The sequence below is a fragment of the Cyprinodon variegatus genome, unplaced genomic scaffold (genome assembly GCF_000732505.1).
Source record: "Cyprinodon variegatus isolate N-32 unplaced genomic scaffold, C_variegatus-1.0 Scaffold343, whole genome shotgun sequence".
NCBI lineage: Eukaryota > Metazoa > Chordata > Actinopteri > Cyprinodontiformes > Cyprinodontidae > Cyprinodon > Cyprinodon variegatus.
This window is the reverse complement of record NW_015150796.1, coordinates 1-12,807: the sequence shown is the minus strand read 5'-3', so window position 1 is coordinate 12,807 and position 12,807 is coordinate 1. Positions and strand designations below refer to the sequence as shown.

At 40.1% G+C, this 12,807-nt stretch overlaps 1 protein-coding gene across 1 annotated transcript in view; it reads right to left on the bottom strand.

Moving 5' to 3' along the window:
- The window catches only part of LOC107091554 (leucine-rich repeat-containing protein 16B-like), a 50,390-nt gene extending 38,666 nt beyond the window's left edge, over positions 1 to 11,724 (bottom strand). The window contains exons 1-12 of the mRNA XM_015385543.1: positions 11,607 to 11,724; positions 11,375 to 11,471; positions 11,101 to 11,155; positions 10,427 to 10,599; positions 9,338 to 9,406; positions 8,878 to 8,971; positions 8,302 to 8,400; positions 8,102 to 8,221; positions 7,905 to 8,018; positions 7,653 to 7,828; positions 2,682 to 2,769; positions 2,467 to 2,586 (exon numbers count right to left, since the gene is read on the bottom strand). Of these exons, the coding sequence (XP_015241029.1) occupies positions 2,467 to 2,586; positions 2,682 to 2,769; positions 7,653 to 7,828; positions 7,905 to 8,018; positions 8,102 to 8,221; positions 8,302 to 8,400; positions 8,878 to 8,971; positions 9,338 to 9,406; positions 10,427 to 10,599; positions 11,101 to 11,155; positions 11,375 to 11,471; positions 11,607 to 11,724 (1,323 nt within the window). The remainder of the gene's footprint in view (positions 1 to 2,466; positions 2,587 to 2,681; positions 2,770 to 7,652; positions 7,829 to 7,904; positions 8,019 to 8,101; positions 8,222 to 8,301; positions 8,401 to 8,877; positions 8,972 to 9,337; positions 9,407 to 10,426; positions 10,600 to 11,100; positions 11,156 to 11,374; positions 11,472 to 11,606) is intronic.
- Between the last annotated feature and the right edge of the window lie 1,083 nt (positions 11,725 to 12,807).

Here is a 12,807-nt window from a genome sequence, read left to right as displayed (position 1 = left end):
TAGAAGCTGCCCTCCCTTGTATCATCTTGGACAAACCAACTTCCACGTCCCAATACTTACCATGGGTAGAATATGCCCACAACTCGCTTACCAGCTCTCCTACAGGTATGTCCCTGTTTGAAGCTTCACTGGGTTATCAACCCCCTCTTTTTCCCTCTCAGGAGCGGGAACTCGCTGTCCCCTCAGTTCAGCATCACCTTCGAAGGTGTCACAGGGTTTGGCGAAGAACTCGAGCAGCACTCTCCAGAACCACAGAAAGAAACCGCTGTCTTGCCAACTGTCACAGACACCCAGTCCCCAACTATCAACCAGGACAGGAGGTCTGGTTGTCCACCAGGAACTTGCCACTGAAAGACACTTGCAAGAAACTCACACCCAGGTTTGTTGGACCCTTCACTATAGACCAAATCATAAACCCTGTAACCGTTCGCCTTAACCTCCCCAGGACAATGAGGATCCACCCATCTTTTCATGTTTCCCGAGTAAAACCAGTCCTGTCCAGTCCCTTGTCTCCTCCTGTTACACAACCCCCATCCCCCAGGATCGTTGATGACGCCCCTGCATACACAGTGCGATGTCTGCTGGATGTTAACCGCCGTGGACGTGGTTTCCAATACTTGGTAGACTGGGAGGGTTACGGCCCGGAGGAACGCAGCTGGGAACCACGTTCTGCCATCTTAGATCCTCAGCTCATCCGGGACCTCCACAAGAGGACAAAATGCCACCGGGCGCCTTGGCGGAGGGGACCTGTCACATCAGCTGCTGTGACCCTCACACCTGCAGGTCATTCCCTGATCAGCAGCGGGCCCAAGATAAGGACGGAGCCTACACCTGCTCGCCATCAGATTGTTGTCTAACCCCTAGTGGTAAACACTCTCAGGCCATCTGTCAGCTCAAGTCTAGTTTTGACTAAGCCAAGTTTGTTCTGTCTCCTAAACCTGCCTGTTTTCTCCCCCCCCAGTGTCTCGTCTGATTATCTGGACCGTCACCCTCGTCTGTTATCTTGGATTCCCTGGTGACGACCTCCTGCCTGCCCGACCACTGATTCAAGGATTGCCCTAAACTCTGACTGGTTTCACGGATCTGACCCTTGCCTGTCTGATCAAGAGTAAAATAAACCATCTAACTGTGCCTACTGCTCTGTTTTGTCCATTCGTGCCTGTAGACCGTGACAAGAATGAACACTAACTGTAAGTAATGATGTTGCTTAAGTTGAACGACTTGTTGTATAAACTAGCTTTTGCAGTCCAAATTGGACTAAACAAGTCCTGAATTAACACTGTACTTTCAAAATAAAAACACAGGAAATTTAACACACTTAATTTTTACCTCAGAAATGCCCATTGCCTGTGCAAACAAAGCACTGGGGGTAAGGATAGGCCACTAAAGGGGTGTCCCTGTGTGACTATGTTTTATATCCACTGGACTACAATGATAAAAGCATGTATAATTTGAACCAATAAAAAATTCAACTGCATTAGATGGTTTGATGCAACGTACAGTAGAGAGAGTTTCACATGAAACAAAAACATTCACAGTAACAAGAGGACAGTAAGAGAATATTAAAAAAGATTTGTGTACTATATAGGTTTTATTTTTTATAATTCCTAAGGAGAAAGCAAAGTCAGCTGCACAGCAGATTTGGAAGTGATAAATCAAATCCTATGGAAGCAAAAGTAACACTAAAGGTCTCTATATTGATCCACACTAAATCAAGTTGTAATGACACTTTGAAAAGTCTTAAAACACTTAACTGTTGAAAAAACACTCTTAATAGTTGGACTTCAACAATAATTGAGGTTGAATTTATATAACACTAGTGTCAAAAGTTAGTGTTAATCATTCACTAATCATAGTTTGTAAGCTACGCTATAGCCACTGCCGCCCTGGGGCACACCGGCAGAAGTGAGGGTTACACAGTTACCAAGCGGCTTTCTCAACATGAGTGTCCAATGCAGGTGAAGTGTCTTGCCCAAGGACACAATCAATGACTGAGAAAAGATTTAAACCAGCCACCTTCCAGTTTTTAGGACAAACTTTTGCATCATACGTCACAACTCCAAAATCCACTACTGTTGTGGTTAGTGCCTGCATTTTTAAGAGTTCACAGAGAGGTTAGAGTTCTGGGGGAAATTTTTTAAATTCAATTCTAGAGATTAACACCAACTCTTAAGAGGAATTAACTCTCGCTTAGTTGAATAATCTCAAATTAGAATAAGACTAGATAAAGTTAAAATAACACTGTACTTTTAACATGCCTCACTGACGCTGGAAATTTAACACATTTGGGTTTTCTACAATCAGCCACAAGACTGATAAAAGAAAAAAAAAAGGTTTTAATAAATATTATATATAGGGAAATAAATATTTGATGGTGTTTTACATAGGTATGAAACATTTGCAGAAAGATAAAAATGGCAAAAACACACACATACATCCACAGCAACACACAATGTTCACACTCACAATGCTGGCGCCGAGCTCTTCATCTGTGATATCCAAAGAGTCTGTGTGTCTGTTAAAACTCCACGCAGTCCCATCTTCACATGTTCCCTCCCAGCATTTTAGATGAGACACCTGCCTGGTCTGAGACACACGGCACTCTTAAACTCTTTGTCACCCACTCATACAATCAATCACTGTCACTTTCACACCCTTTCATGTCAGGAGTAAGTGTTTACCAGGGTCTTGTGGGTAGCATAGAGCTCTTGCAGGATTTGGTCCACAATGGAGTTGGTGAGATAGGAAACCACAGACAGCTTTACTTCTCTAAAGAAGAAAAGGGTAGAAAGAGGTCATTAAAAGTGAGAGGAAACCAACATCATGCTTATTAGTGTTAATTTTACATGCCATTTTTAAATGTAGTTTGAGTTTTTGTCCAGTTTCAGCATCGCTTGTTAGTTTTTATCACATTGAGTCGACATCATGCCATTTTTATTTAGTCTAGTTTTAGTCGACTATAAGTCAAGCATTTTAGTCTTTATTTTAGTCCAAGAAAATATAATTTTATTCGTTTAGTTTTAGTACTGTCAACATTTTAGTCTAGTTTTAGTCAGGACATAATTTTACCTTTTACTTTTTTGTCAGCAGATAATATTTCACATTTCCTAAAATTATTTCACATTTCAACATTTTCTCATCTTTTTGATAAAAAAAACACAATTTTAAGGAACACATGCAGACATGGGAGATGTTCTGACAATATTTGCATATTTATTTTGAACATTGTTTAGGTTCAAAGACACAAACACAAATGCTTTCATTAAAACAAAAAATACACCTGATAAAAAAAACAAATAAATAAAAAAAAAGTGTCTTATGAACTTAACACAAATGCTGGCTGTTTAAAGCTAGTTCACATAGAATAATAAAATAAATAGATTTGAGGTCAATTCTGTGAAAAAAAAAACTCCAATTGATACAACAGAAGTGCTTTCCTACCAGCTAGTTCACATGGTATATAAAGGTATAGTATTTACGATGAAAAAAGGCATAGCTTGCTGGTCCTGAGAGTCAGCTTTGTATTTGTGTGAGAAGGAAGCTTGTATAGCTGGCCTGTCATTGTTTCTAGGTGGTTGTTGGTGGGTGGTGTATCTTCAATCTGGAACAGAAATTAATACAATATCAGGATAGATGCACAGCATAACAGGAATTCCAAGTGTATAAGTAGCATGTAGGTCTGTTTTTTTCCTTAACAAAAACTAAGTCTCTGTAAAACTGCATTTGACAATCCATTTCAAACTCATACAAATGTTGGGATATATTGCCGAAAATCAGTTGGAGAAACCATCTGAAACCACCCCCTTCTTTTCTCCACAAAGGAGAACAAAGGATTCCCGCCAAAAAGGAGAACACTCCAACAGGAAGTCCCCCCATGCCACTCATGGCACAGACCAATCAGCCGATACTTCCACAGGAAGTGCTCCAGTGTCACCCATGGTTTAAGACCCAGCAGCAGACATTTCTCTGCCTCTTTTTCCATGGGTTTGGAGCCCGCCAGGAGAGACTCGTTTCACGTGAAATACCAGAAGAAAGCTGACTGGAAGTGAGTTTCGTTTTCCCCTTTCTTTGGATGAATTGGCTGAGAGGACGCTCTTTTGCCGATTACTTCCTCAAAATCCATCCTCTTCAACTCGTGAGCATATCAAGCCCTCTGCGGTAGCACCGAACTGACTGAACTTTCCCGAGGGGTGGATCGGTGCCGAAGAACCCTCTGCGCAGCCGAAACCAAGCCGCGGTTGCCTTGGAAACGCCAATCTTCCACGGACGGCGAAGCATCTCACAGTAAAATCAATTTTCTTTCATTTTTGATACATTCGAAGTGCTGCTCAGGTGAGAGACAGGTAGGTTCAGGGTTTTGAATTAATGCTGATGTTTTTTTAATCTGTGCTGATTAAGAGTTTATTCATTTGGTTGAAATAAGTGTGTGTTTCTTTATGCTCTTTCTGTGCTTTCCTGTCCTCTTTGTTGTTTCTGCTTTGAGATAGTTATAAAGTTATCACATTCAGCCACGTGGGATCCCGTGGTTGCCGCCATCTTGATTACAGATTGTCCTTCCCCCCATTTCTCTTTGTTCCTCTCACCACAAAGGAGAACAAAGGGGGGAGGTCCCTCATTTAGCTACACCCATTCACACACCGCTACATTGTCAGGCAAAGGGGTTTTGCTGAACGATTTCTGCTGCTATTGTTAATACATTTTTAATAATTTTACCAATACTAAGCTGGATGTGTTAATGTGTTACATGATCAATTGCACTGTTATCATAATACCTGCTGCTGTTGGTTAATGCAATTAATCATTTGCTGATTTTAGGTTGGATGTATTAGTTTTACATGAGTAATTGCACTGTTATCATCATACCTGCTGCTAACGGACACTAGTGAATGTATTAATATCTGGCATATTGTGGACAATCTCAGACGCCAGTACCGGACTCTTATGGTTTTATTTCTTTGTTTTCTATCTCGTTTTATTCTTTATTTTCGATTTTTCTTTTAAACTAGTCATTTAATCTACCTCGTGTTTATTTTTCTAGTAGAGAGTAGTGTTTGCATAGATGTTAGATTTTCTGTAATCCTGATTTATTAGAATGAAGACATCATTGGTTAATCTGTAGTGGTTTTGGTCGTTCATATAACGGAGGGTTTATCACTCGGTGCAAATCCACCCCTTTTGGTAATAGTGCAAATAAACAGAGATAGAAGGTTCTTTATTGATAATTTAATAGCTTTGCTGATAACTTAACCTGGGCCACTAGACTAGTGGATACCTGGATTTTAACAGCCGGTCCAGGAACCCTCCAGAGGTGGATCCGCAACCCGGTAAGTAGAAAATTCAAGGCTACAATTATCCACCTAAGAACACTAAATTGATTTTGCCTTTGATGTTGAATAGGATGAATAATTAACTATAACTCCAGTTCTAGTTAACCATCTTGTTGGGATCCTGAGGCTTGCCCACCTAAGGGCGCCGAGGATCCCTTCCTGGGGATTTTTGTGTTATTGTTGGGATCTGGGGTTCTGTCTACCTTTTCTCCACCAGAGGGCATACTGGATCTCCTGAGGCTGGAGCTGACTTCACCAGCTGTTTTTCATCTGCTCATCAGGAGACCAGCATTTAAGTGGGCTGAGGACCACACTCCTGTGCCAGAGTGTTAGTCAGTCTCGGTTGAACCTGCCCGTAACCAGAAACCCCTGGAGATTCCATCTGTTGGAGATCTATCCGTCTGACTTCAGGAGAACCCTGAAGAACCAAACCTGCCAAAGATCTGCTAGCCTGCCCCCTGAAGAATCAGGAAGAGAAACTCAAACCTGGTGATCTGCAGACTCTAACCAAGCTCTGCCTCCTCCAAGCTCACAGCCTGCCGCCAGCCCGTGAACCCTCCTGGTTCCCCCTTCTGCCGCTCTGCTCTACCTCCTGAACAGTTACCCAGTCGTGACCTGCCCTGAACCAGATAACCCCCAGACCTGTTTTGTTCACATTATTCATTAAACCTTTGAACTTTTTCCCTGCCTCCTGGTTGTGCATATGGGCTAGCACCCTGAAACCCATCATGACACATCTATTCATTATCTGCAGGACATTATTTCTGCACACCATATTGGCGTCCCTGGGTGGGCCTGAGACTGAAACTTCCGTTATATGAATAACAGATAAATCATCCAGACTGCTTTTAATTAAACAGCTAAAAACGCTACTACTGCTAAAATAGACCAGGTGTATTTTTTTGTATTTTAAATACAAAAAAAAACCAAGTCACTCCTTCTCTACACCATTAAGCTGCAATTTCAGAAGCCACCACCAGGGGGAGACAAGGTGCCTTCATTATCTGCAGGACATTATTTTTGCACAACACAAACAACCTAACTATCATTTTATGCAGGAATAAATTGCAGAAATTTTTATGTGTGCATGCATTTTGGTTGTATTAATATTGATGCCAATTCAAATCAAATGTCCTTATAATAGTAACATGCAGATAAACAGAGCAGCATTTTATGTCACCAAATAAAGACATTGGGAGTTTGCATCCCAATCCCTGCAGTGATTACCCTAGCAATGGCTATTTTGTGCATGAAAATCTAGGTTAAAGTTGTTCTGCATTATGTGTGGCATATTATTTTTATTTTGTCTTATCCTGATAAATTGTTTCAGTTCGTTTTAGCATTTAGCATACATGTGTAGCTGCCGAGGTGTTTTGTGTTAACTTTTGTTCACTTGCAGCTCCTAGATTACCTAAAGTGTCTGTCTGCTTTAATCAAACTTGCAATTTAACTGAAACTATAGTTGCCCGGCCAGTATAACATATCTAAGTTAGCATAAATCTAATTTCACATACAATTCTATCAACAAGTGGCTACGGTCGCTACGTGCTAAGAAGCTAATGTAACGTAGCCAGCCTGGATACTAAATGCTATGAAAGTTAGCCAACATTAGTTAGTTTATCATTGGGACATTATAGCCGTTGACTTAATGTTACATTATAAATAACCACCACCAATCTTTCTGTTAACTTACCGTAATGTCTTTGTGGTGAACTGCGAAGTGTCTCTTCAGGTTTGTTGTGTTTTTTCCAGCTACCATGTGGCCACATTCCTTCCTTTCGACTAAAATCAAGCATTAGGTTTTGTTCTCCACTTCAATGAAGCGAAAATGTGTCCATATATCAAGTCTCCTCCTTCTCCCGAACCCCGGGCAAAGCATGTTTTACTTTTAACCTGTCACCGCCTCGCTGTGAATCCAGCTCCTGTCTGCTCCATGTGTTGTGTAGGCTACTCTGTGCTGCCCGCTCCAGGTTTCGGTGTGTGTGTGTGGCGGAAGAGCTGAGGCGGAGGAGGAGACAGGATTAGAAAAAAGCATAAAATAATAATATGTAATTTTCTGCTCGTCTTTGTTCATGGACTAAAATGTCCATAGATTTTAGCCCAGTCTTAATTTACAGAACTGCATTTTCGTCTCGTCTTTATTAGTCCACGAAAATTATTTCTGATTTACTCCCAGTTATTGTTTATTAGTGGGGATTTTCGTCTCGTCTCGTCTAGTTTTCGTTCGGTGAAAAATGTGCGTTGACGAAAATATTTTCGTTTAGTTTTCGTTAACGAAATTAACACCACTGCTTATCAAATTCAGACTTTTTTTGTGGCTCTTACTCCAAAGCTCTGTGAATATCCTGTGCTGCTCTTTCCATGAGGGCAGTGCGGATGGCAGAGCGAGGGATGGACACTCGCTCTGAGACAGATGAGAGCGAAGGACTTAATCTCTCTGCTGCAGAAGATGATAAAGGACAGAGCTCGCGGCAGAGTGACACCATGGAGTCAAATATCACCTGAAACAAATGGCAGCTGTCACAAACATTGTCATCGCTTACAGATCACAAAGTGAAAGGAGACGCTTAGATCTACCTGCAGCTCTTTATCTGCAGCTTTGGCGAGCTCCCCAGCCAGGGAGTCCAGTCTCTGCCGCACGGGCCCGTCCACAGACAGCACATGAGCCAGCTCACACAATGAAGGGTAGAGCTTGAAATACATCATGGAGATAATTAATTCAAATTCAGACTAAATAACATAAAAAGTGCACTTTTTTATTTCATATCACTCACAGCTCGAGAGTTCCTGGCCTCTTTCAGGACGAGTTTCGCAGCTTGAATCTCCTCCATCTCTCCAACGCTCCGTAACAAACACACCTGTTGCTGGACCCGCACACAAAGGCGCTCCATTACCTTGGAAACAAACAGGGCAGGTTTAAGATAGCGGTACAAACACTCATGAAACACTTCAGCAACATCCTCACAGATGCTACCTTTTCGGCTGTGCTAGTGACCAAGCCCTGGTGCAGCCGCAGAGCCTGCCTCTGAGAGAAGCGCTGTGTTTGGTTGTTCCTGACCAGAGCACGCTGAATCTGTGAGCCATAGTGGCATGATGTGACCACGGTTAGATAAATCAGGCAGAAAAGAGTAAGTTAAAAATTAAATGAGGTTAATTCAGTCATTTTACAGATTATAGATAAAAGCTGGATTGAAGAAAAAAAATTACATATAAACAGTCTTTTAAGTGACCTTTGTCAATAAATTACTAAATAGATGTTTAGATCTTTAAAGCTAAGTGCCGATTAAAAATATGTACGTGCCTCTAAATTTGTCACAACTTTTTTTTAATGTAATTTATTAGCATGCAATCTAAGTTATAAGTTTAAAACATAAACATCTTTAATAAAAAATTAAAACAAAAAAGTTAATTTCACAATTTTACTTTTGAATGGAAAAGAAACCGATCTATAGGTGTTGGAATAAGAACATAAATTCAGCTTTCTATAACTGGCTTATTTTAAAGGAAGCTTTAGGAAGTCTTCCTTCCATCAGCCAACCTTCAGACACACCTTAGTGAGGGCTTGCTCTGTCTTCTCAGGAGCGCTGCGATATGCCTGGCTAATGTCACTTATGGGCAGAGGCATGTACTGCAAGGTAAAATTACTAAAGGAGGGAGCAGAAGAGCACAAGGGGGTGAAGTTATTAAAGATGACTCAAAAAGACTGAAAAAAAAATGAAACTGACAGAAAGGTTTTAAGGTTAGCAAAAGGATAACACCCCCCTGACAGAGTCCATCCCAGAATATTACTCCTTTGACAAGCAACTAATGAGTAATGGTTTGATCTGTGCAACCATGTCCTCAGTGGTCCTAGGGTGAGTCTGAGTCTTATGAGATAGCAAACAGGTACAAATACTAATGTCTGGTTTCCAATGAGGCACTTTTTTATAGAATCATCAGAACCTCTTATTAATTATTTTAGCATACAATCCACATATCTCTACCAAACAAATCTCCTGTTAAATTCTTACTGTTCAAGAGCTCTCGCCACATCGAGAAATCCTGTAGCAGAGGTGTTGTTGCGATCCCATGTCACACTCCTGCAGGGCAATGTAGGTTGCACAGGTTGCACAGGGATTAAAACATACACAGCATACATATTCCCTGAAGGTTTTACAATTTGTCACATCAAAACCACAAAATTCATCATATTTTTGGTAATTTTATGAGTAATGATTTAGCTGCACGTTGGCCCTACAAAGTTTAAACTTTGTGGACTTTTATTTTTGTTGCATTTAAGATTTCATGATTTTATCTCAATATTTTCTGTGAATGCTTGAATTTTTAAACAAAACATTTTATTCAGTCTCTGATGTTAAAGACTTGAAGATTCTACTAGAAGTAGAAGCATAATTGTTGCTAAAAGACCATGTTGGTGTTGTGGCTTCGGACAAATATTGTTTAGTCTCTTTGGATTGTTATAGTTACTGACTCCTGAAGTAAATCAGTTGTATGAACACTGAGCCTTAACCAGGAGATTAGCCAAGAGACCTAAAGTAACTCGGCTTTGAGGAAAGAATCATAAAGTACATATTTTATTCATGCACTTTACATATCGCCCATTGATGAAGTGAAGTTATGAAAGGGCGTCATTAAAGAAAGCCCTCTGAGGTCCACTTTTCAGATTCTCATAAACTATGCTAGGAACACAGCAAACATGTTGAAGATGGACATCTAATCAAAAATCACATGACAAAGGAGTTATTTACTCTACATGTAAAACTCTATTTGTGAAAGAAAACTTATAATAATCATCAAGCTGAACTCACAATCCTTAAGTTGACCTATACTTGTGGCATTATCATGCAGTGGGAATGCTTTTCTTTAAAACAGATAGGAGAACTGGTAAGAGTATGGCAGCTCAATGGAGCTAAATAAGGGACCAGCCTTATAAAAAGTGTACTTCACCATGCACTGCTTTGTGAAGGTTGTGGTTGTAAAATGTGACAATTTATAATAAAAAAAACCTTTCTATGGTTAAGAAACCCAGCAAGGCACCATATACTGCAAGCACTGTAAAAACACAGGAGCAAAAATTTTTTCTACATTGTTTCCTTCACCTGAGTGTTGTGTTGATCTGCAGGGCTTTGCTAAGCATCTTGGCTCCAATGTCATCCATGTTATTTCCACTCAGGTCCACTTTTCTAAGGCAGGTGTTGCTACCTAAAGCATTGACCAGTACAGTTCCCCTGGAGCGCAACCGTGAGTCCCCCAGGAAGAGAGATTGCAGGGCCTACAGGGGCAGAGGAGGAAAACAATAAAAAATCATGCAAGGTTCAAGGGCACAAAAAACAAAGCTGAGAAAAAAAAAAAACCTGATAGGGAACATTAGAAGTTGAAGCATGGAATAGTGAATTTTACTGCAAATTGATGTGAAATCTTGCAAACATGACTTTACATGCTGCATACATAAATCATTTACACTATGCTCACACATAGTGTAAAGCAGTGCTCACACTAAAGAGACTAAAGATTAAAGATTAAAAAACAGTGAGCAGTGATGTAGAAACTATGTCTACAATGTTAACTGAGCTGGAGCAATAAATCATCACACTGTGAAACATAATAAATTAAAGATAAATCAAGTAAAATGATTTAACTGCAAAGGAAAGTATACTTTAATTAAACGTATGTTTTAAAATTGATGTAACTGATCTGAACTTATGTCAAACAGGGTCAAATAACCTGATGTATGAATGTAACAGAATGTTTGAGATCCTGGGTGATCACTCACACATTCCTCCTCCTGGATGAGTGAAACCAGCTTCTGCAAGACTTCATCCAGAACCCTGCAGACACAGACCATGGATAGAAAGACACAAACGTGGAGGGTGCAAGTTAATTTTTTACTGCTCCTGAGCTGCCTGCCTAAAAATGGCAGCTGCTTAAAAAAAGTCTTAAAATTAAAGATCTCTTTATTCAAGCTGACATTTGCAGCACATATCCTCACAAACACAGAACAGCCATAAATAACTGCAGTACAGCGTGAAATGGAGCGCAGGCAGCACCTGTTTTTGATGTTGAAGTTCTTGCCCAGATGAAGGTGTTTTAGGGAAGGGTGTCTTGAAATGGCAGGCAGCACTGTGAGCAAGTCTGCATCGAGGCCTGTCAAGACACAGGCACACAAATACACAGGGTTTAGTGTGGCGTGATCCATCAGCAGGGTGTTCAGTGCTCTCCTTAAAAGGGACAAAAAGCTAAGGTCACAGCAGGATGCACAGCTGCAACGCTTCATTGTACCGTTGTCGGTAATATCCAACGTCGCAATGGAGGAGACCCGGGGGAAAAATTCCTGGATTACAGCCGCTCCTGCAGACCTCAGCTGAGCAGAAACACAGAGCCAACATAAGCCAGACATGAATGAACGTTATCCAGCTTTATGTCTTTGAGGATGGTTCTAATAAAAAAGCACTTTTTAGAGTTACTAAAAACTTTGATCTTATGAGTGTTTTACTGAGCTAACTAATGTATTATTTATCAACTTGTCTCATATATTCACTATGTATCATTTATTAAGAGCGAAGATGGAAACTTAAAATAAAATTCATAAACAATTTTCCATACTGTTTTATTACAGATTGAAAAACATCTGCACTCTTGTTTTTTCAAATGGAAAGCCAAGGCAGGAAAAATACAGGTAATCTTGCCTGCAAAAGCTGAACTCAGGCAGTATTTTTACGAAATCCATCATGTTCCTTTCCTACTTCAACTGTTTGAGGCTGACCTAAAGTGGGTCAGCCAATCAAACTGCAGTGTTATGGCTAAATTAAAATAAACATGGCAGCACAGGAGGACTTATAGGTAATTGCTGTCATCGCATTTTATCAAAACCACGGATTTTAAATTTAAAAGAGGAACAGCAAGAGTGTAAAAGTTATTGTGGATTCTCATCGCATTTGCGGCTATTCTATTTTTACCATGACTGGCTAAAACCAAACGTCTTTAGGTAGGCATTAGATGCCGCTTCAGCCAATAGGATTTAAAGATTCTGCTGAATGTGTCTCCTTTCCCCAAATTGATTGGTATGTCTCACATGTCTCACATAAGTTGTTACTGAAATAAATATATTAAATATTATTCTAATTCATTACAGGAATGTACCTATATAAAAAGGTATAACATATCACAAAAACGTGTTTTACTTGTGGGGAAAAAGAAATAAGTCACATAACCTCATAATAAACATTTCCTAATACAAGAGTTAGGTTTATGGTTTCTAAATATTACTACAGGATCTAATTATTACAAATTGAAATGTGAAAAAATAAGCTTCACTGCAAATTATAATTCCCAGGTGCGTTTCTAATTGAATATTTCCCTTGTTTTTCATATTTGGGAAATACTACACATGTGGAATCTTTTCCTATCACTGCATGAAAAGTGAGATTTTCGTCCCCGTAAACTCCCGCAGATCTCCCTGATTTTCGTCAGTTTCCGACAA